Raw genomic sequence first — 25701 nt, forward strand, 5'->3', positions numbered from 1 at the left:
CAAAATGACTTTTATGTAAACATTTTCATGACTTTTTTTGAATATTTTAATCCTGTAATTTTAGCTCAGTTCTATATATACAGTGAAAATTAATTCGTGTTTTCTGATTTTAAATGACTTAAGATTATATCCTGAGCTAAAACACTCTTAAATAGATATAACTTATTCTGAGGATACAGATAAACCAGAACTACATTTTTTGCATCTTTGTTTTATTGGAGGTTTTTTGTTTTGTTTTTTTCCCTAAGCAAAAAAATTAAAAAATAAAAATTAACATAATCATCCTGATTTGAAAGTCTATAAGTTCAAGAATGACAAATAAAGGGATACCTTCTCTCAAGGCTTCACAGGGAAACAATTCTAACAAGTGTCCAGCCACAGAGATGTATGTGAACATCAGAGTTTCAAAAAAAATTTTTTTGCTGCTTTCCAGAGCTAAAAGAATTCTAAGCTAAAAGGAGTTTGAGAAGCATCAGAAGCACTATAAAGCAGCATATGAGCTTTAAGTCACTGGGACTGGGATCTTGGGAATTAAAGGAGGAACAATGAAAGACCCAAACAAGGACTGGGGATTGTCACAATTTTCTTTATCTTCAAAACAGATATATACCTACCCTATTTTATCTGTTGGGTATTCAGAGACAAAAGGATTTCTCTAAATGATAGATTATATTACCTTCCTTTCTATTAAAGAGGCAAATACTCTTGACTTTTAAATAAATCAATGAATATACATTTTTATAACTTAAAAAAAATTGAAGGTTGCAAATTATATTATAAAGTCAGCCAAGATTCTCTCTTAAAAACATGGGAACTTTTAAAACTTTTGTAAACATCCTATTTCAGTATATTCATATAAGCTCTTAAGAGCTTGGAAAAATGTATATTATGAAATACATATCCAAATTTTTAAAATTTAGAAAAATTATGTGACAGGTCTCAAGTACTATAGCTTAGATAGGTATATAACCTATTATTTCTCTTGCCCTATCATTGGTGAGCATCAAACTTACCACATAGAATGATATATGAATAGTTTTAGATTATTCCATTTTGCTTCATGGGGAGAGTATATTATATGTCTAGTATTCTATTTAAACATATGGGTCTTATGTAGCTGAGATTAGATTATTACATATCTAATATATCATGCTCCTCTTTCCCCAAAAAAATCCTGGAGAATTCCTATGATTAAAAAAAAAAAAAAAACTGCTATGTTAGATAACTAAAATGGATACACATGCATGTGTTTGTCTCTAAATATGGTAAAGAGTCTGGTAACAAAATGCTTGAACTTTTACCACTTAAATTGCAATTCAGTTCTATATGATGTCAGCAATGACCCAGAATTTATCACTATCTGATGACTGACTGATTAGTGACTTAAAAGCCCATTTCTAAGCCCAAAGTTTTCTTCCTCACTGGTAACAGAGGAGTTAAAGATTGAACTGTGTCATTAACATTGAAAAGCCTTGTCATAAGCACACTACTAGGATATATGCATTCAGAAATGGCAAACCTGCTATCACTAAATTCACTTATAAAAAATTAGGTAAGAATATATCCCAAATTTGGACACTCTAAGTCTTTAATATGCTTCATGATACTTGGTGGGTTTCTTGTAAACATAAGTTATATTTTCAGAGTTTATACAAACTGATTTTTTATATATATATATATATATACACACATATATATATGTTATATATATGTATATGTATTCATTTATTACTTCTTTCCAATATATTCCTTATTCATTATTTGGTTCTATTAACTTAGTGACAATGTTCATTAAGATATTAAATGCATATTATACTTACCCATTGTATATTATTGTTTCCAACTTTACTTCCTTTAGTTCCTGATGAACCAGCTCCATTCTAAGATAAAAATATTTGAAAAAAAATTTTTAGTCAGTTCATACATAGTATGATATGTAAGTCACCTTTCATTTAGGGCATGTACAAGGTGAACAACTAATTAATTAGTATAAAAATTTTTAGCAAATGCCCACATAAACATGGTCCTAAGCAAAATAGTATGGTTACAAAAATATTATGCATGGACTCTATGAGTTTACAATCAGAGAACAGAGAACACTGATATAAAATAGAAGAAAAACTTTAGATCAGGATGTGTCTAGATAGTGGAGTATAAAAGCATAAAGTCCCTGAACTAGTTTATTTTAACCAGTGATTGGCAAACTAAGAAACTGAACTTAATGCTGATACTTTCACATTACAGACTATGTCTTTATTATGAAGATTAACTTATCTTTTATTCTTCCATTCACCAAACATTTAAGCGCTGATTATATTAGGAATGGGGAAAACACAAAGTTTAAGTAAGATATGTTCCATCAGGCTTGCTAATTAGTAAGAAAGTTACAAACATAGATAATATAATATTATATGACAGAAGTCGAAAAACAAAAGTGTTATATGATTTTTGAAGGCTGTTATCAACCATCTGAGATATTAGGGAAGGTCTAGTGGCAGAGGTAGCATAGAAGTTGGGATTTAAAGTAGGAGCAGGAATTCAACAGGCAAAAATGAAGATGGGGACATTCCAAACAGAACAAAGAACATGAGCAAGGGGAGGAGAAGGTGTTCATAGGAATAGCTAACTTTTATATTGTACTTTCAAGTTCATGGAAAGTTTTACAAATAACTTATTCAATCCAAACAAGTAAGGTAGTTATCTCCATTTTTAAGATGAGGAAATTGGGATAGACAAAAGTTAAGTGATTTGCCCAGATTACACTACCAATCTATGTCTGAGGATGGATTTAAAGTCAGATCTTTTTGATTCCACTGGAGAATAAAATGGCAAATGAAAAAACCATCATAGGGTATCATAAAGAACTGGACATTACTGAAAAATGACTTATAAAACTTCTGCCTAGAGGTCCTCTGTTCTATTCACTGAACCAGTCAACTGTTTCTTCATACCTTCATCTCTTCCATGAAAAGAAATCATAAAAGATAAGACTAAAATGGTGGACTGAAAGATTGTGGAATCTCACACCCTCTACCTCCAGCACTCTTATTCACATGCTGCAAAAAGATTAGAAAAAACAGCAAAGACTGAGACTACTACAAATTTATATTATCTAATCTCAACTGGGTCCTCACTGCAACAAGGAACTTTTTACAGCTCCCTAATCAACAGGCTGCTGTTGGAATCTTTACAAATTGTTAAGTCATTAGAGTTGATAGACAATAATTATCTAATTTAGCATGGATCAGTCTGATTGATCTGATCCTACAAGGAGATGTTATGGGTCAGAAGAAACAAGGTACTAAGCAGAACTGAGAAACAATGCTTGTGTTCATACCTTTACTCACTGGAGTTCACATGTTTGGGAGATTTCAGGGTAAATTTAGTATGAGATATCCAAATTCACACCTCCCTGAATCCCTGCCTCTACAAGGAGGAGTCAACCTTTGGGAGATCATATATAAAGAGATCTTAGCTTCGAATTAGAGAGTTTTACTTCGGAACATTCCCAGGGGTTGGAGAGGAGCACTCTGGGACAGACATAGAGTACTCTGGGAGATGGAGAGCCAGAAGCTCTCTCTCAGAGGCAACACAGATTATTCACCTTTGTGCTGGTCGGAGGCTGAAGAAAGCAGAGGCAGAAGCAAAGGACAAAGCTGCAAGAGCTCTTAGAACCAAGGAGAAAAAGAGGCCTCTAAAAAAACTAACTGGGCTATTTTGGAGGAAGCAATAAAAGATCTGAACTTTTAACACTTGGCTGCATTTGGGTGATTATTACTTTTAACTGAAACTAAGGCTGCCTCCAGAAAACCTACCCGAGAAATCTGCTCCCAGAGAGAACCATTATATTTTAAAGAAGAAAAACACCACAGGCTGCCTCACTCAACCAACAGGGATTATTTTGAATCTTTTTATCCCTCTTCAAGCCTCCCATGGTACCCTTTCAATTCAGCAACTCAGCTGACGACCTGGCCTCCTACTCCACCAAAAAAATGGAAGCCATTCTCTTTTTCTCTATTCATTTCACTCAGAGGTATTCTCCCACTATCTCTCTTTTTAATTATCTCAGCTGAAGAGATAGACCACCTTCTTGTCAACTACTCTACATTTACCAAATGAGATATATTTGCAAAGCATTTAACATAATATCTGGCACATAGTAAGCTCTTGATAAATGCTTTTTTTTATCCTTCTTTCCTTCCTTCTGTCCTTGCCCCTTTTGGATGTGTGTTATCTTCCTCTGTGATCTTATCCACTTCTATGGATTCAAATACCATCTCTATCCAGATAATTCTGAGATCTAAATATCCAGCCTTATCCAGAGCTCCAACCTAGGACTACCAACCACCTTTTGGACATCTCAAACCGAATGTTTCACAGGCATCAGAAATTAACGCGTGCAAAAAAAAGAACATTATATATTCTCCCTACAAACACTCCCCTCTTAACCACTTTCTCCTAATTATAGTCTTTGTAATAACCTCCATGTCATCCTTGACTCCTCACTTGAACTCACCCACCTACCCAATCCACTATCCAAACTCATTTCTAATTTCACAAAAGTACTCACAGGCATCCCCTTCTTTCTGTTCACACAGGCTTTTATCACCTTTTACATGGCATACTGCAGTAACTTTTTAATTGGTCTTTCTGCCTCAAGTCTCTGATAAAGCTATCAAAATGATTTTTAAAGTATAAGTTTGTACATGTCACCCTCAAATCCAACAAACTTGAGTAGCTGCCTTATTTTCAAGATTAAACATAATTAAACATTACCATTATTTTGGTTTATTTCTACATTTCTAGTCTTCTTACACTTTATCCCTTCACAAAGTTTATGAATCAAAAAAAAACAAAAACAAAAACAAAAACAAAGTTTATGAATCAGCAACTGTTGTGATCTAGTTCAGATGGATCTGAATCGGTCCCTGTTCGGGTGCCAAAATGTGGTGATCTTTTTCTTCTCAAAACACAGCCAGGTGATAAAAGTTCAGATCTTTTATTATCTCCAATACAGCCCAGTTAGCTTAGAGGCCTATCTCTCTGCTTGGTTCCAAGAGCTCCCTCCGAATGTCACCAAATCCAAAGGTCTGGTCCTTCAGCCTCTGCCTCTGCTTTCTTCTGCCTCCAACCAGCACAGAGATGGAATGAATCTCTGAAATCTCGACTTGTAGCTTCTTCACTCTGAAGAACCTCCTTGACTGGCCCATTGAAGCTCTATTTATGCTAGTGCTCTCTGGCCCAAAGAGCTTCAAGGGAGGTGTGAACTCACTGAACTCCAATGAGTAAAGGTGTGAATACAAGCCTTGTATTAATTAGTTCTACTTAGTACCTTGTTTCAGGTTCTGCCCAAAACATCTTCTTGTAAGATTAGATCAACTCTAATTAGTTAGCAGTTAGTAAGGATTCCAACATCTCCCCCTTTCTTTTGTTTTAAAACATAGGGGGTTTCTGAGGGGGTACACATAAATCCATCAATATGGGCCAGAACTAGTTACCTATTGGTCCTTGAATACTACAATCCACCTCCTAACTCCAAATATTTACAATGGCTACCCTACATTACTAGAATATTTTTCCTCCATAAATCTTCCTCCTCCTGGCTTCCTTCAAGAGATTCAGGTAAAATCCCATCTTCTGCAAGAAGACTTTCCCAGTATTTCTGTTCATTTCCCCACATTGCTACTACCTTCTCTCTGAAATTATATCCAATTTACAGTGTATACATCTTGTCTGTGCATCATATTCCCAGCATTTCAAAGAGCCTGGCTCAAAGTAAATCCTTAATGAATGCTTACTAACAGACATAAATTCCTCAAATTTTCCCCTAGGTTTATGTTTATATCTTTCTATTTCTTGCATTTCACCTTATAGAATATTTATTTGGGGACATGCACTACTCCTAAATTCAATTTAGAACTCCTTGATAACAGAGACAATATTGGGTTTTTATCCTTGTATCCCCACTGCTTAATACAAAGCTTAGTAAATACTTAATAAGTGTTTACTGAATTATAATGAATTTCTCTTTCTCTACTTTCTCCAATGCTACAAATTTTAGGATCTTGTTTTCTATAATCTCAAAAACAATAAAGAAAAAAATTAAATATCTTTACTTAAAAATTAATTTGGCATTTTATGTACATTTCTTTTTATGAAATCTCCTTTGGGGGGGAAAAGTTTCTTAACACTTCAGAAAAAGCCTTTAACAAATAACAACACTCATTCCAATTAAAAAAAAAAAAAACCATAGGAATAAATGGAGCTTTCCTTGATAAGTAGCATCTATCTAAAACCATCAGTAAGCATTATCTGTAATGATGATACGATTAGGGGTGACAAAGCTGCCCATTACCACCATTTTTATTGAGTGTCATACTATAGCAACAAAAGAAAAAGAAATTAAAGGAATTAGAATAGTGTAATGTTCTTGGTTTGGTTTTCTTTAAGTCTTGGGGGCAGCCTTCTTTTCTGTAGAGTAATCACCACAAGAGCAGCCAGGTGTTACACATCCAAATTCTTTATTGTCTCCTTCAAAATCTTGGCTTCTTGCCTAGGGCTTCAGCTAGCTTTCTTAGAGGTCTTCTGGAGTCTTGGTTTCAATGGAGAAGCTAAGGAGGACAGCCCTGCCACCAAGGTGGTGTGATATGGGATGAATAAATCTGAGTGCAAGGGTTTGTGCTTCAGCCTCCAGTCTGCTTGTCTTCCCTAGCTTTGAATCCGAGCCTCTCAGTCCCCCAGGAGAGCCACCAGGATCCCGAGTGAAGATGGAATTGAATCTCTCTCCTTGGTTCTGAGAGCTTGAGTTTCGCCCCCAGCACTTTGTCTTCTCTGACTCAATCTAGCTGAGGCTCCCAGTTTATATGCTCTACACTGATTATAAACCAGTCATTCTATCACTAGGAAACCATTATTTGTTGTAAGATTAAATCGATCATACTGAACTTAGAGAACTATTAATCACCATGCTAACCTAGATAACCATTGTCTCATCAATTCCACTGAATTAGCACCTTGTTTCAAGTTCAGAGTTCTGGCCCATAATAACAGAATAGTAAGGAAATAAAATTCACTCTTTGAAAATGATATGATGGTAGACTTAAACCTAGCAAATCAACTAAAAACCACTTTAAATAATTAACAATTTTAGCAAAGTTGCAGGTTATAAAATTAGCCCAAACAAATCACCAACATTTCTATATATTACAAATCACCAACATTTCTATATATTACCAACAAAATGCAGCAGCAGGAGAAATTCCATTTAAAATAACTATAGACAACAAAATATTTGGGAGTCTATTTGTCAAGACAAACCCAGGAACCACATGAACACAATTACAAAATTCTTTTCCCACAAATAAAGTCAGATCTAAACAATTAGAAAAATATTAGCTGCTCATAGGTAGGCCAAGTCAGCATAATAAAAATGAAAGTTCTATCTAAATTAATAAACTTACTCAATGCCATACCAATCAAACTACCAAAAATTATTTTACAGAGCTAAAAAAATAATAACAAGTTCATCTTGAAGAACAAAAATTCAAAAATATCTAAGGGAATCAATGGAAAAAAAATATGACAGTCTCAAACTATATTAAGAAATGATAATCATTTCTGCTAATCTAACAATCTGCTAAGAAACAGAGTTGTGAATCTGTGGAATAGATTAGGTATACAATACATTACTATAAATGACTATTAATAATTTACCAGTAATTGATAAACCCAAAGACCTAAGCTTTTGGGACAAATATTGCTGGGAAAACTAGGGAAAAAATGTGGCAGAAACTAGGTATAGACCTCACACTATATATGAAGATAGGGTCAAATTGAGTATATGATGTGGAGATAAAGGGTGATACTATAAGCAAAAAATAAGAACAAGGAATAGTTTAACTGTCAGTTTTATGGATATGGAAAGAATTTAGGATCAAATAGAGTAGTATGAAATGTAAAATGGATAATTATGATTATATTAAATTTAAAAGGTTTTACACAAACAAAATCAGTGCAAGTTAAGACAAGCAGAAAACTGGGGGAAGGGAGGGAGAGGAGAGAGGCCAGGAAGGAATTTTACAATAACTATCTCATATACTAAAAGCCTTATTTCTCAAATATATTGAGAACTGAGTTAAATTTATAAGAATGCCAGTATCTCCCAATCAACAAAAGATCAAAGGATATAAAGAAGTGTTCAAAGATAGTCATATGAAAAATGCTTTAAATCACTATTGATTAAAGAAATGCAAATTAAAACAACTCTGAGGTACTACCTCACATGTATCTGATCGGCTATTATGAGAGAAAAAGAAAATGATAAATGTTGGAGGGGATGTGACAAAACTGAGAAACTAATAATACATGGTTTGTGGAGTTATGAACAGATCCAACCATTCTAGAGAACAATTTGGAACTATTTCCAAAGGGTATAAAACTGTATATGCCCTTTGACCAACAATACTATTACTAGGTCTATATCTCAAGGGGATTAAAAAAATTTGCAGGGAGAGAACCTATTTATACAAATATTTTTATAGCAACTCTTTCTGTGACAGTTAAGAATTGAAAAATGAGAGAATGCCTATCAAATGGGGAATGGATGAACGAACTGTAGTAGATGAATATAATGGAATATTATTATTATACTACAAGAAATGACAAACAGGTTGATTTCAGAAAAATCAATAGAAATTTACACAAACAGATGCAGAGTGAAGTGAACACAAACAGCAGAACATTGTTCACACAATAGCAATATTATATGATGAACAACTGTGAATGATTTAATGAGCTATTCTCTGGAATACAATGATCTAAGAGAATCCCAAAGGACTCCTGATGAAAAATGCTATCCATCTTCAGAGAAAGAACTGATGGCATCTGCATACAAGAAAAGAAAAAAAAAAAAAAAAAAAGAACCACTGCAATTACAGGGTCCTAAGGTTAAGAGTACTAGTACTTTAATCAATCCCTTCATTCTTTAAATGAGGAAAATGAGGATCAGAGAGGTGAAGGGACTTAGGCGATAAAAAAGACATGCTGAAACTCTTACACAAAAATAGCTTTTGAATTTCAGGAAGAAATATGATCATTCCAATTTTATTTCCATGCTGCTTATGTACTCTTCATTGTCAAGAGACTTTTGATTTGTGGGATCTAGGCAAGATGTTAAACATGGGAAAGGAGACCCATGATGAACATAATGAGAGGGGAAAAAACAAAACAAATTTACAGTTTCATGTGTAAGATAGAAAAATAATGGAATCTACATCACCAACAAAACCCAACAGCAAGAGATACAAAGAGAAATTCCATTCAGAATAACTGTTGATACCATAAAATATTTAGGAATCTATCTACCAAAGGAAAGTCAGGAATTATTTGAGCAAAATTATAAAAAAGTCTCCACACAAATAAAGTCAGACTTAAACAATTGGAAAAATATTAAGTGCTCTTGGATTGGCCAAGCAAACATAATAAAGATGACAATACTCCCTAAACTAATCTATTTATTTAGTGCTATACCAATCAGACTTCCAAGAAAATATTTTAATGATCTAGAAAAAATAACAACAAAATTCATATGGAACAATAAAAAGTCGAGAATCTCAAGGGAATTAATGAAAAAAAAATCAAATGAAGGTGGCCTAGCTGTACCTGATCTAAAATTATATTATAAAGCAGCAGTCACCAAAACCACTTGGTATTGGCTAAGAAATAGATTAGTGGATCAGTGGAAAAGGTTAGGTTCACAAGACAGAATAGTCAACTATAGCAATCTAGTGTTTGACAAACCTAAAGACCCTAACTTCTGGGATAAGAATTCATTATTTGATAAAAACTGCTGGGACAATTGGAAATTAGTATGGCAGAAATTAGGCATGGACCCACACTTAACACCATATACCAAGATAAGATCAAAATGGGTCCATGACCTAGGTATAAAGAACGAGATTATAAATAAATTAGAGGAACATAGGATAGTTTATCTCTCAGACTTGTGGAGGAGAAAGAAATTTGTGACCAAAAATGAATAGAGACCATTACTGATCACAAAATAGAAAATTTTGATTACATCAAATTAAAAAGCCTTTGTACAAATAAAACTAATGCAAACAAGATTAGAAGGGAAGCAACAAACTGGGAAAACATCTTCACAGTTAAAGGTTCTGATAAAGGCCTCATTTCCAAAATAGATAGAGAACTGACTCAAATTTATAAGAAATCAAGCCATTCTCCAATTGATAAATGGTCAAAGGATATGAACAGATAATTTTCAGAGGATGAAATTGAAACTATTACCACTCATATGAAAGTGTTCTAAATCATTATTGATCAGAGAAATGCAAATTAAGACAACTCTGAGATACCATTACACACTTGTCAGATTGGCTAAGATGACAGGAAAAAATAATGATGAATGTTGGAGGGGATGCGGGAAAACTGGGACACTAATGCATTGTTGGTGGAGTTGTGAACGAATCCAACCATTCTGGAGAGCAATCTGGAATTATGCCCAAAAAGTTATCAAATTGTGCATACCCTTTGATCCAGCAGTGTTTCTATTGGGCTTATATCCCAAAGAAATACTAAAGAAGGGAAAGGGACCTGTATGTGCCAAAATGTTTGTAGCAGTCCTGTTTGTAGTGGCTAGAAACTGGAAAAAGAATGGATGCCCATCAATTGGAGAATGGCTGGGTAAATTGTGGTATATGAATGTTATGGAATATTATTGTTCTGTAAGAAATGCCCAGCAAGATGAATACAGAGAGGCTTGGAGAGACTTACATGAATTGATGCTAAGTGAAATGAGGAGAACCAGGAGATCATTATACACTTCAACAACGATATTGTACGAGGACATATTTTGATGGAAGTGGATTTCTTTGACAAAGAGACCTAACTGAGTTTCAATTGATAAATGACGGACAGAAGCAGCTACACCCAAAGAAAGAACACTGGGAAACGAATGTGAACTATCTGCATTTTTGTTTTTCTTCCCGGGTTATTTATACCTTCTGAATCCAATTCTCCCTGTGCAACAAGAGAACTGTTCGGCTCTGCACACATATATTGTATCTAGAATATACTGTAACCTATTTAACATGTATAGGACTGCTTGCCATCTGGGGAAGGGGGTGGAGGGAGGGAAGGAAAAAATCAAGGATCAAATGTAGACCTTGTCAGGTAGACATTATTATCCCTATTTTACAGATGATGAAATGGGTTGATGAAATAGAGCTTAAGTGACTAATTTTTAATATTTTGCCTACTATACTAAGCAATCAATTTGATTATGTGTCCTTCTCTGTCCATAACTACATCAATAAATGCTTTTCACATTTAGCCAAGAAAATACTTTAATATTTTAATGGATTAATGATAATAAATGTAGACATTCCTGATATAGCAATACTCTTATTAATATAGATGAGAAGTGATTTATGCCTTCCTACATTGTAAAATTCTTGCTCACATCTTTTGGTAAATCCACCACAGAAAATCCACTCAATCTGCTTGTTGTCGTGTTCTAATTCTTTTAAATATTCTATAGATAATATTGTGAAACTCAGACTGAATATATGTCAATCTTGATTCTATGTAACCAGCTCCCTTCTCTTCTGATCATTCATATTACTGATGAAATATTTTACAAGACCTCATACACAAATTATCACTAGTAACATAACCCTGTGTATATACCAGGCATTTGGGGACTGAAAATCTTATTTTTCTAAAATGTAGTAATCATGAGTCACAACAATGAAGAAATATAATTAAAAAACTGATATGAAATAAGTTTTTAAACTCTCAAAAGATATTATTATGTACTTCTTTCTCTATGGAACAATTTCTTCAACACTTTTTTATTTCACTCATAATTATTTGCCATCAAATATAATTCAAGCAACAAGCTTCTACACTTCTGTTTGAATAGGAAAAATATTGGTAAGCCTGTTATTTCCCAAAGCCTAAATTGAAAAATGTTGCACATTTATCTTCTAGAGCACAAAACTCTGATTTTCAGTACTTGACTATTACAACTTTTACCTATTGTTAATAGTTTTTAAAAAGTGCAGAAATTACAGATTTTGAATAATATATAATTTAAAGCAAACAACTGAAATTTTCTCTCAATTAAACTATCATTCAACAGATAAATGGCCCAAAACCAGGAACTGGCAGTTTTTAAAAGAATTGTATACTATTCACAATCATATAAAAATATTTCAAATTATGAGTAATTAAGAGAATTTTAAATTATAACAACTTAGGAAAATAATGCAGAATACTCCAAGTATACTCCAAAAGTTATTAATTGTAAATACTCCTTGACTAAACAATAGATACTATAAGCCTATATTCCAAAGTCAAGGACAGAGGACTCTTATGTATAAGGATATTTATAGCAATACCTTTTGTTATAACAGATATGGAAACAAATGAGGTACCCATCATTTGGAGAAAGCATGAACAAAATGTGATATGACTAAAAGTTGTTTTGTTATAAGAAATTTTGAATATGGTGGATTCAGATAAGAACACTCATATAAAATGATAGAGTGAAGTGAACAGAAACAGAAGAATAATTTCAAGATGATCACAGTAATAACATGATGGGAAAAGAGTGTAAATAACCCCAGAAGTCTGACCAAAGCAGAGAAACAAATCATGACTTCATTAGACTGATCATGAAACTTAGCTACCACCTCTTCCAGAGATCTAACAGACCAGAGGGACAAAATAAGATAAAATGGATTAGATATGGCCAACGTGTTGATTTGTTTTGCTCAATTCTTCACATTACAAAGGAGGACTTCTACTTGGAGGAAGGTAGGCAAGTAGGTAGTGATGAATGGGGATAGGAGAAAGAGAATAAATAAAGATTTCTTAAATGCATAGAAGGGGAAAAGAAAAGCAAAAAGGGACAAAACTATTCTGTCAACAGCTTCTTAAATCTTTTCTTTTTGTATTGTGATCATTCTACCTTTTTTTAAAAAGGACCAATGATATCAAGGGGTGATGTCTTGATTTACCTGTAAACTAGAGTTAAGTGAGGCAGTTTTAAATATATTACATAATAGAAGTTCAAAGTGTCTTATGTAATCAATCATCTTTCATATTTTTTGAATCTTGACATGTTTTATTGATCATTGTTAAATACATAATAAAAATTTTAAGTAAAATCTTTATGAAAATTTATAAAAAGGAAATGTTAGTTTTCTCAAATTGGATGGCATTATAGGTAGCTAGTCTTTGTAAAGAATCAATCATATCTCTGGTGACCTTTAAAAAACAACCAGCTTTAACAGCTTTAAAAAATCAATCAAAAATAAGATGTCCAGCATACAAAGAAGTGACAGCTCTGGTGGAAGAAGCTATTCTTTAAGAAGAAAACATTCTTCTTCTTTTTTTTTTTTTTAAATTTTAATAGCCTTTTATTTACAGGTTATATGTATGGGTACTTTACAGTATTGACAATTGCCAAACCTCTTATTCCAATTTTTCCCCTCTTTCCCCCAGATGTCAGGGTGACCAGTAGATGTTAAATATATTAAAGTATAAATTAGATACACAATAAGTATACATGACCAAACCGTTATTTTGCTATATAAAAAGAATCGGATTCCGAAATATTGTACAATTAGCCTGTGAAGGAAATAAAAAATGCAGGCGGGCAAATATATAGGGATTGGGAATTCAATTAATGGTTCTTAGTCATCTCCCAGAGTTCTTTCACTGGGCGTAGCTGGTTCAGTTCATTACTGCTCCATTGGAACTGATTTGGTATATCTCATTGCTTAGGATGGCCAGGTCCATCAGAATTGATCATCATATAGTATTGTTGTTGAAGTATATAATGATCTCCTGGCCCTACTCATTTCACTCAGTATCAGTTCATGTAAGTTTCTCCAGGCCTTTCTGAAATCATCCTGTTGGTCATTTCTTACCAAACAAAATATTCATATACCACAATTTATTCAGCCATTCTCCAATTGATGGGCATCCACTCAGTTTCCAGTTTCTGGCCACTACAAAGAGGGCTGCCACAAACATGAAGAAAACATTCTTTTTCCTATCCCTTGTACCTTTTCCAGAATGCAACAAAGGGGGTGAAGGGAAAAGAAATAGACTTTTCTCTCCCCACTTCAAGCAATGGCATCTTACAGTGGATCCACTACCTTGCTAAGAAGGATGACCCTACAGAGAAAATGGGTATAGACTCAGCCCTGACAGTCCAGAACATCCCCCAAAAAAGCACTGTGCCCAGGGTGAGGAAGCATATGGACATCAAGAAGAAAGGAAATATCCCAGATTTATGGAATATACTGTAATACTATTCTTACTATGCCATTTTAGGAAACATCTCTGCTCTGAATTATGGCCTTTTGTTTACTAAAACACATTTAAAAGTAAACATATAAGAGTAGGGACCAAAAGAGTCTTGAAATTGGGACAGTTGCTGAAGAATCCAACCCATGAGTGTGAATTTGGGGGAGGTACTCAAACAGATTGCTACATGTGGTACATGAATGTGAAGGAATATTATGATGCTGTTGATTCAGAAAAATCTGAATTGCAGAAAGACTGATATGAACTGAACAAAGAGAATAATTTATATGACTATAATAATTTAAACAATCTTTAAAAACTTGAGAATTCTGATCAATAAAGTGATCGTTCATAACTCAGAAAACTGATGATGAATAATGTAAATAGATGATAAATTAGAGAGGCAGGAGACATGTTTCCAGACATGGCTAATGTAAGGATATTTTGTGTCTGACTATACATTTTTTTAGAGAGGACTTTTTTGGGGTATAGAGGGAGATTTGGTGGGTAGTAACCATGATGTGAAAAGCAAAAATTAAAAAGTATCAATGAAACATTAAAAATATACAAAGAAGGAAATTCAAAAGAGAATAAACAGTTTTACTTTCGTGTTAAATTTAATACATACTTTAAAAACCCAAGCTGTACATATTATATTTTCACAGACGTTTTTGTGTTTTCTATATACTTAAATGTTAATGTCTATTGACATTAAAAAGTCCATAAAAAGTAAATTTATAATAAAAAAACTTTATATTAAAATATTTTCTGCAACAATGGCTTTGACCCCTTTAAAGCAGATGGTGTGTCACAGACACATTCAGAAAACTTAGTTGTAAGATAAATTTTATTTTCCTACACAAAAACTTAAGATTAAAAACTCATGGAGAAAAATACTCTCAATATTTTTTGAATTTAAATTTTTAAGCAAGCAAGGAATAAATTAAGATATTTGCAAATTTTTTAGACTGTCAAGAATGTCAGAAGGATTATACCTACTACTCAGAACATGACAGTCCCTTTCCAACTTTATGATTTTCCTTCTGAATTATGGAAGATTTTCCTAAAGTAACCTCTATTAATGAAATAAGTAGGATAGCTAGTAAAAGTTGATTACAGCCATCACATTTCACCAGCAGGTGATCTATCTAATATCTATTACACTTCAATCTGAATTTTTTTTTTTACTGAGTGTAACAAGTTTTGAAAAGAAATACACTATCTCATCAATTATGTAAATTTAATATTTTCATTAATGAGATTAAGTAAAAGCGAAATAAATCTCTATAAAAGAATCTCAAATCTTTAAATAGAGGAATCCAGAGAAAACATTAGACAGTTCAGTAGATTTAATTCCATAGATACCTTGAATATTTGTTTTGATAGTACAAAACTAAGCCAACACCTAAAAGTTTTTATCAAGTAGCAGTTTTTGACAGTGTTAAAGAACTGATTCAAAGTACCTTTACAAGACCTTTTTTTAACTAGTGGTAATTTTGTGATACTGCAAAGATAATAGGTTTGTAGTTTTTAGACTGCAAATTCACACAGACAGATTGTCTCCAATAAAGATAAGAATAAAAAAAAAGTTACCTTTGGAGATAAATAGTGCTTGTAGTAGTATAACTGAAATAGCAGAAACACTGAACTTGTCAGAGTTAAAAGAGCCAAAATCACGTTTTTATTGATTTTACTCATTTGTCTTCAGGATTCATTGGGCTGTCATTCGAAAGTAATTCAATCTTTTTCATCATTTTCTATTAGTCGACAGTCTTGCTTTCTGTAAACAAAATAATATATCTAAAGAACATTTATGTGAGAACTTTTGCTTCTAATAACTAGCAATTGTCGATGAGGAAAGGGTTTTTGAAATGTGATAGAATTACTATTATTCTTAGACATCTCTTTCTTGCATAGGAGATTATGTGCTTATATTTTTCCTTTGACCTTTTGCTATATTTCAATTGACTTCAAAGTTATGTGAATATAAAGAGTGAAGACTTGCCTAAGTATGTGGATAGAAGACAGAATAAAAGTAACAAGAGATGAAGAAAAGGGAAGAATAATTGAAGGAATAGACATAAAAAGGGTGCCTCTCTTACAAATATATGCCCTCACCTATAAACATTGACATAATACCTAACCTTCCTATGACACTAAAACAACTTCTTAATATTAAACATTTTCCTGACTTAACTCTTACTTATCACGCCACCTCAAAATATTGCTAAGGAAAAAAAACTGCCTGGAGATGGGGAAGAACTGGAGACTAGGGAAAGGGCCCACATAGATTTTTCAGTCATACATCATTCATTAGATATGCTATTCCTGCTACTGTCACTTAGCCTCTTGGTATTCAAGGTAGCTCTTAAACTATAAGCTGCAAAAACATTATTGATCTTCACTGGAATTAGGTTTCTCTGCCTAGAAATTCCTTACATCATTGAAATAATAGGTCAAATCTCTATTCCTAATTTATAATCTCATTAGGGCACTCAGCAAATTATGAAGTGTAAACCTAAATGTGTTATCAGCAAATGAAGAACCTGAGACCTGGGGTAGTTGTTATCCCTATGAATAGAAAGAAAAGGCAGCAGACCAAAATCATTTTAGTAAGCTCTTATGAATCCTCTCTTACCCAAAATGCCCAAATAGTTATCAAAAGTATAAATACTCATCGTATTACTTGGTACTTTCAATTTTATCTTTAATACTCTGTGAGATAAAGAGTGTTCAGTATTATTATCCCCACTTTAAAATTGGGAAAACAAAAGTTCAAATTGGCTTGGATCACAAACTAGTTAAAAGAGTATTAAAGCCAGTTTTTGTGCTAGATTTCCTAATCTTTATTTCCCATATTTCTATTTGTAATATAAGAAAAGTCACTTTTAATTTGAGAATTCAAAGTACTTGCCAGTCAGAAAAAGCAGCAAAATTGAAATCCAAGCATACTGATTCCAAATATTTTTAGTACTCTACAACTGCCTCAGTATAAAACATGATCCCTTGCCTCAAGCAGTTTACCATCCAGTTGGAAATATAATAACACAAGACTATATATGGATCAATGGCTTAAATAATAACAGTGCTACATTGTGTGACAAAAGAGAAAGGCTCTAGCAGTTGGTGAAAAGTTCCACAAGATCTAATATGGCTTAAGTCAGGGCTGGATGGATAGTGAAGATTTAGATCAATGGATAAGAGGGGAAGAATCTTCAGGAAAAAAGGCACAAAGGTAGAGACCAGTATGGCATGCTCATGAGGCATGAGACAAATACTTGCTTACAAAGTATTTTCTTTATAATAATGCTGCAAGAATCACCATTTCCAATTGGAGACTATGGTTCAGAAAAGTTCAAAATCTAGCAAGTGTCTAGACAGAACTAGAATCTACATCTCCTGACTGCAAATCCAGTGCTCTTTTTTCCTTACAAAAGTTAAGAAAGTACAGGCAAATGACATAAATTTGCTGTTATGTCTAAACAATTATGGAAGCAGAAGCTAAAAAGAAGAGCTAACTCTTAACAAAATACTAGATAAACAAATATCCAAGTACTTTAAATGTATATTTAATGCTTTAATGGAACCATGAGATTAACTAATTTGGGTACTACTGCTAGCAATACAGATTATAAACACAACAGCTCTTTGCGTAACTCTTGCCCATGTCCTCCTGAAACTGTTTCATTGGGAGTCCACAAACAGGCCAGTGACCTTCTTTTTCTTTTTCTTTTTCTTTTTTTTTTTTGGGGGGGGGAGGGGAGTGTGGATTATGCAGTCCCTAGGCAACATGGTAGGATGGAAACTGTTGGATTTCAAATAAGAAATCTAAGTTCCAATCTTGACTGCTGTTTCCATACAACCTTGAGCAAATCATTACCCTCTCTTTAGTCCTTAGTTCTTCAATTGTAAGATGAGGACTTTGAAATAAATGACTTCTAAAAGATCTTGCTGCTCAAAATGTACAAATCTTCTTTGGAAGAGTTCTTGCTGAAGGAGATCCTTTAAGGCTAAGTTTTACTCTATTCTTCTTTTTTTTAATCAGCAAAAAGCATAGCAAGACCTTGTTTTGTCAGCACTTTTCTCCAATCATGAGTGTATAAAAATATTTAAAAGTTGTCCAAACCCTCTGTTTACATCCTTCTCCAACAACAGGTGAGTGGACATTCTGTTGGAGGAACCGAACCATGTCAGTATTAATATCCCTACTGTAAATGAAAGGGAAAAAAATGTAGCTAAACAATTAAATGAGACAGGCTCTTGACTTCAAGGAATTTTATGGTGGGCAATGGTAAGTAGAGCTTTTATTAAAAAAAAAAAAAAAAGCTATTAAAAATCATTTACAAAAGTCTGCTACTCCCTTATCATTTTCCACCAGATATTCTTAATACGTATGTAGGTTATTCTGATAAAGATTTATAATGAGAAAATTAGTATTATTTGATACATCATTTATAAAATCCCAATTGTAATTAATCACCGGGGGAAAAATCATGTATAGTATTGATATTATGCTAGATTATTCTCTTCTCAAGATCAATAACTTCAAAAATTAAATCACCTCCAGGACAGATTTTTCTCTGTACAAATTCGGTTTCATTTGCCTGTTAATATGATGACACCATCATTTTCCTTATATTGGTATTTTTTCATGGGAAATGTTCATTTATTAATATTTTCCCCTCTTCCAAGCTTCATAACAGAATTTTGATGGAAGAGTACAGAATATACCATCAAAAGTTCATGAACTCTAGTGTCCATAATAGGTAATTAGTGTATGAAAGTGAATATCTTTTTCAAAAGGCTTGTAACAATGATAGGGCAAAAAATAGGTAGTATAATAACAATATCAATGTAGTTTTTCTTTTTCCATTTCCTATTTTTCAGCATTAATAACTTATTTAACTATGTTAACTTAGAGCTACTATTACTGAATGTTAGTTCTTCCCTCACCTTCAACATTTTTTCAAAACTTTCTTCTATCAAAGCAATACTTTGACTAAAGACTGCTAAAACATATTAGATTTCATTTCTTATGTTCTCTTTAAGGGTTCACTTTATCTATTGTCTTCCAACTATATTCTTTAAAAAAGTATTTATGACATGAAAGCATAAAACTTTAATATCTTTTATTTCTTAAATCTGAACCACATTTTTTGTTTATCTCTCCAAATCCATCAAGGAAGAAAGTATAAATTAACATAAATTTGGTGAATCCTACTTTTAAGTTCTCTGGAGACTCTCTCGAGTTTTCCTCCTCTGAAACAAACAATTGTTTGTTTCCACTTGGCTGAAATTGCTGTCACCAACAGCTTTCTCTCAGATCTCATACTTCTTGATCCCTCTGCAATATCTGACACTACTGACCACTCTCTTTCTAACATCTTGCGGGTTTTTTTCCTATCTAGGACTGTGACCAATTCTTGTTGGTCTCCTGTGCAGATTCATCATCCACGTCTTGATCTCTCTTTGTGGGTATGTTTTAGAGTTTTATACTCTACCTATTTGTAAAGGGTTGAAACTCTCTTAGTTGATGCATTGAGATCAGTTAGAGCACTTACGGCTAATTACCAACTGGACAATCCTCTATAAGCATATGCTTGGAAAATGGCCCTTCCCACTATCCTGTGCTGGCTCGATAATTGGTGTATACAGAGAATTGTAGGAGGGACTAAGGGGTGGAGTAAGACTAGGGAGGTCACTTCTGGGTGGGAGAAGAAAAAAAAAAGGTTGAGGAGATTCTGCTTCCATCCAATTCAATCCTGCCTCTAAAGACCAAGAATAAAGAACAAGGACTTTTGCTTATTTTGACTCTGGCCGAGTCTAAGGTATCCAGGGTGCTAATGTAGTCCTCACACCTACTCTTTGACTCTCAAATGTCTCTTTCTCTCTCAGGAATTTTATTAGTTCCCATGAATTCAACTTTTGAGTTTATGAAAAATGACTCCCAAATGTACACCTCCATCCCTCATCTATCTCAATTTACCAGGGAAGGGGGGGGGGGGGGAGGGGGAAGAGGGAAGGGTTATAAATAGTCCTGCCCTAAAGCACAATAGGGGCTGCATCCTGGCCCTGACTCATGAACTAAGACTGGAGAGATGAATGAATGGAATAAATAATTATCAGAGATCCAGAAATGCCTCCAAATGCAGATTTCAAGAAGAGAATGGCTGTCAGTGGAGGCTCAAAAGGAAAAAAAAAGGAGATCTTAAGCTAGAGATAAAAATAAATAAATAAATAAAGCTGAGGAGGAAACAGTTGTAAGGAGAATAAACAATCTGGAATAAAAAACAGTAAAACTTGCTCAAGGAGCAGACTCATTTTGTAATGCCAGAGAAAGTGAGCAAGACAGAGATTAGAGACCAATTTAATAGTTTATTAAATGGAGAGATATACTGGGACCAGGTCCCAGGATCATCTATTGTGCACCCTGTAGTATCTCAAACACATATCTAAAAGAGACCCCATGTTTCTTTTCTTCCAAACATCCTTCTTAACCTCTCTATTTTTGTCAAAGGTACCACAATTCTTCTAGTCATCCAAATTTAGTCATTTTCAAATCATCCCTCATATCCCAAATCTAATCAGTTGCCATCAGTTTTAGTCCAACTCCTTAATTTTTTTTTTAATCTATTCTCTTCTCTATACAACCATCTTAATGTAGTACTTCATCACTTCTCAGATAGCTGATTGACTGCAATAACCTCCTAATGGTCTCCTTGCAGGCAATTTTTACATTCTATAAGCTATCCTCCTAGAGCTCCTTTCTTAAGCGTGGTGTGTACTAGCCCTATATAAATGTCTATAATCTAGAAAAGTTAAACCAATGAGACAAATAATTTAAAAAATATATCTTTATTAATATAAACATTAAAGATCTTTCCTGATTTTCCCAAATGCTACCACTTTCCTCTTTCAATCGTGATGGATTTCTTTCTTTTTTTTTTTAAATAAAAGCTCTACTTACTAACGCCCACAGTAAAATTCTTTGAAGGCAAGAGCCTGTCTCATTTAATTGTTTAATTACATTTTTTTTTTTTTTTTGCTTTCATTTACAGTAGGGATGTTAATACTGACATGGTTCAGCTCCTCCAACAGTTAAGTCCACTCACTTGTTGGAGAAGGATGTAAACAGGGTTTGGATAATTTTAAAATATTTTTAATTATTAAAAACAAAACAAAAAAGGTGTGGGAGGTGGGGGGGAGGGTGGAAATGGAGAAGAAATCCAACGTCTAAACTGTTTCTTCGGGTGATAAATATAGATGGCACCCCCTTCTTCCCCACCCCACTGTAATGAACCTCGGATCTCCAAGCGCTAGGTAGATGAGTTATTAAAGGGGCAAAAAGAAGAAGGGAAGAGGGATAACAAAGAGACACAAGGAGGCAGAGTGCAGAGATGGGCCGAGGCTAGACAGCCCGAAACAGGCCAGAAGAGCGCCAAAGGGGCCGGGCCTGCCTGCGAGCAACAGGGCGAGGGGTGCGAGGAAGGATGGGGCCCCGGGATCCCGGCCCCCACGCGCTGGGAGATCCACGAAGGCCAACGCCAGAGATCCATGAGGACGCAGAAGATAGAGAAACGGGAGCCCCAGGCGAGGAGGGCCCGCGGGTCGGCGGCCAGCCCCGGGCTTACCTGCAGAGCGCGCTGGAGAGAGCAACGGCGGCAGCGGACGCAAAAGCCAGAGCGGCAGTTTTACTTTACGGCACACGCCGCCGACGCTAGAAAGGGCTGCAGCCGTAGAGCGAGGGGGCGAGGTAGGAAGGCCCCACCCTCCTGCCTGTGTCTCCAGAGAAGATCTTCTCCGACTTCGGGAGCTGTCCAAATGAAGGCGTTTGGGCTGGTGTCCCCGCCCTCCTGTAGCCTATTTTCGCCACCACTGTCCGCGCTGGAGCCGGGTGTTTGTTCGGGGTCGGATCGAATCCGAGAACTAGTGGAACTTTGAGTTCTCCTCAAGTCCAACTCAAACCTGGCAGGGATAACAACGGCAAGGGAACTGGTCCGAGAGGAGCCTCCCGGAACAGCCCCTTAGGAGACAGAAGAGAAACAAAACGATGTTCCCAGTTAAATACCTGCCTTTTTTCCCCCCTCAAAAAAAAAAAAAAAACAAACAAGAGAGATTAAGAAGACTCCTTACTTTCCAGGAGTTTCCAGTTGCTATAATGGATGGAAAGATGATATAGAAGTAAAAGGTATAGAAATAAATGTAAACACATATACACATTTGTGTATATAAATGTCTATCACAGGTAAATTTAAATTTTAATGAATTTTTTTACATAATTCATTTTTCAATAATTCTGCCTTTTCTGCCCTACCTTCCATAAAACACAGCCTAGTAAAAAGTTAAACAGTTAAACAAAACAAACTCTGCATACCCTTTGACACAGTAGTGTCTCTCCTATAAAGAGATCATAAAAAAGGGGAAAGGACCCACATTTGCAAAAATGTTTGTGGCAGCTCTTTTTGTAGTGGCAAGGAACTGGAAATTGAGTGGATACCCATCAGTTGGAGAACGGCTGAATAATTTATGGTATATGACTGTTATGGAATATTTTTGTTCTATAAGAAACAATCAGCAGGATGATTTCAGAAAGGCCTGGAGAAACATGAATTGACATTACATGAAGTGAGTAGAATCAGGAGAATATCGTATTCAGCAACAAGAAGACTGTACAATGATCAATTCTGATGGACGAGGTTCTTTTCAACAGTGAGCTGATTTAGGCTAGTTTCAATGGTCTTGTGATGGAGAGAGCAAACTGCAGCCAGAGAGAGGACTGTGGGGATTGAATATGGATCACAACATAAGATTTTCACTTTTTTGTTTTCTAATTTTTTGATTTTTTTTCTTATGCAGTTTGATAATTGTGGAAGTGTATAGAAAAATTGCACATGTTAAACATATATTGGATGAATTGATAAATGGTCAAAGGATATGAACAGACAATTTTCAGATGATGAAATTGAAACTATTACCACTCACATGAAAGAGTGTTCCAAATCACTATTGATCAGAGAAATGCAAATTAAGACAACTCTGAGATACCACACTACACACCTATCAGATTGGCTAGAATGACAGGGAAAGTTAATGTGGAATGTTGGAAGGGATGTGGGAAAACTGGGACACTGATGCATTGTTGGTGGAATTGTGAACACATCCAGCCACTCTGGAGAGCAATTTGGAACTATGCTCAAAAAGTTATCAAACTGTGCATACCCTTTGATCCAGCAGTGTTACTACTGGGTTTATACCCCAAAGAGATTTTGAAGAAGGGAAAGGGAACGTTATGTGCAAGAATGTTTGTGGCAGCCCTGTTTGTAGTGGCCAGAAACTGGAAACTGAGTGGATGCCCATCAGTTGGAGAATGGCTGAATAAATTGTGGTATGTGAATATTATGGAATATTATTATTCTGTAAGAAATGACCAGCAGGATGATTTCAAAAAGGCCTGGAGAGACTTACATGAACTGATGCTGAGTGAAATTAGCAGGACCAGGAGATCATTATACACTACAACAACAATCCTATATGATGATCAATTCTGATGGACGTGGCGCTCTTCAACAATGAAGATGAACCAAATCAGTTCCAATAGTGCAGTAATGAACTGAACCAGCTACACCCAGTGAAAGAACTCTGGGAGATGACTATGAACCACTACATAGAATTCCCAATCCCTCTATTTTTGTCTGTCTGCATTTTTGATTTCCTTCACAGGCTAATTGTACACTATTTCAAAGTTCAATTCTTTTTGTACAGCAAAATAACTATTTGGACATGTATACATATATTTTATTTAACTTATACTTTAACATATTTAACATGTATTGGTCAACCTGCCATCTGGGGGAAGGAGTGGGGGGAAGAAGGGGAAAAGTTGGAGCAAAAGGTTTTGCATTTGTCAATGCTGAAAAATTACCATGCATATATCTTGTAAATAAAAAGCTATAATAATTACTATAGGCAAAAAAAGAATACATTTAGGAAAAAACACATGTCCAGAAAATTTTCAGTATCAAGAATGTTTATTTCAGAAACTGAGATAAAAACAATCATTAGTTAGTTATAGCAAAGCTAACAATATTGTTTCAACATTATACAATATTTTATTAAATTTCCTTCAAACTACTTCATTATGGAGTAGAAATTACAAATATTATTTAAGATTAAGGCTTTAATTTGATGTCCCATAAAAAATCTTCCTGAAAGTTTTCAACCTCTTGAATGTTGCCAAGTTGACAAATATAGGTATTACCCATCAAGTTAAATGTGTTAGAAAATATTGTGGCGAAGATATTTATTGAAACTAATGAAAGTAAATAAAGCTAGTGATATAGATTAGCAATGAGTTTAAGAATTATGGAAGTGACCTATAGAGATCACTTAGGCCACAATTCATTCTGGACAAGATTGCCTATTTCTTAAATATCCTTAACAACAATATCTCGCATATCTTGACACAGTGTAAATGCTAAATTATTGTTGAATGTAAAATAAATTTTCTAACCTAGTCTTGAGTCTTAAAAGGACATTATTCATATTCCTTTCTTGTAAATGCATATCTTTTAGAGCTCTTGATAGGAAGCTATTTCTAAGGACAGCTGCACAATTATAAGCCTCACTCTCTTCTCCAGTCATAAGAGTCAAAGTATTTATGAGAAAACATAAGAACTGCACAAGAAAATGTGTAAAATATATTATATACATTACTGTGAAGAATACATTTACTTAGGAAAAAAACATGTCCTTGAGTAAAAATGAAAAATGTTATCTGAGGCTTTTTTGTGAAATAGTCATTCTTTTAAAAGTTAAAATAGCCTCGTCTTCTAACTTTTATAACCATTTTTTCTTATCATCAGTTCTTCTCTAAACCTTCAAAATGGAAATCCAAGAATTATTGCCAAATTAAAATTATTTCAACAATTTTATATCAAAATGGAACTCAAAGAAACACAAAAATTGAGTTTCTGCCTTGTATTGTTATTTGTTCACATTATATACACCATAGACTCCCTCTGGGATAAAAACTAGGCTTTATCCCATCAGAACACTTGATAATAAATATCTATTAATTGAATCAAAAAATAGAAAAAGAGGATGGAATGGGGAAAACTTTTAGGATTGTAGAGGTGATTCGCTAAAATTTATGAAGTTTCTTGGTAATTGTGCACCACTAGACAAAAAATGTTTAAACTGAAAAGTTGTTCATTTTAAAAAGCAATCATGTTAGAATCTAAATGGGCTGGGAATCAGAAGACCTCAATTTTAATCTCAGCTTTATGAATTACTTGTAGTCTTATCTTGAATAAGTCACAAACTCTATAGGTTCTGGACTCCTCACCTAAAAATAATAGCACTTCT

The 25701-nt window shown here is 34.3% G+C and overlaps 1 protein-coding gene across 1 annotated transcript in view; it reads right to left on the reverse strand.

The window, feature by feature from the left end:
• Window positions 1-22044, reverse strand: part of FKTN (fukutin) — a 65742-nt gene extending 43698 nt beyond the window's left edge. The window contains exons 1-3 of the mRNA XM_051986961.1: window positions 21969-22044; window positions 15931-16117; window positions 1821-1880 (exon numbers count right to left, since the gene is read on the reverse strand). Coding sequence (XP_051842921.1) covers window positions 1821-1880; window positions 15931-16035 — 165 coding nt within the window. The 5' untranslated portion in view covers window positions 16036-16117; window positions 21969-22044. The remainder of the gene's footprint in view (window positions 1-1820; window positions 1881-15930; window positions 16118-21968) is intronic.
• Window positions 22045-25701: the final 3657 nt, after the last annotated feature.

The sequence above is a fragment of the Antechinus flavipes genome, chromosome 1 (assembly GCF_016432865.1).
Source record: "Antechinus flavipes isolate AdamAnt ecotype Samford, QLD, Australia chromosome 1, AdamAnt_v2, whole genome shotgun sequence".
NCBI classification, from domain to species: Eukaryota; Metazoa; Chordata; class Mammalia; order Dasyuromorphia; family Dasyuridae; genus Antechinus; species Antechinus flavipes.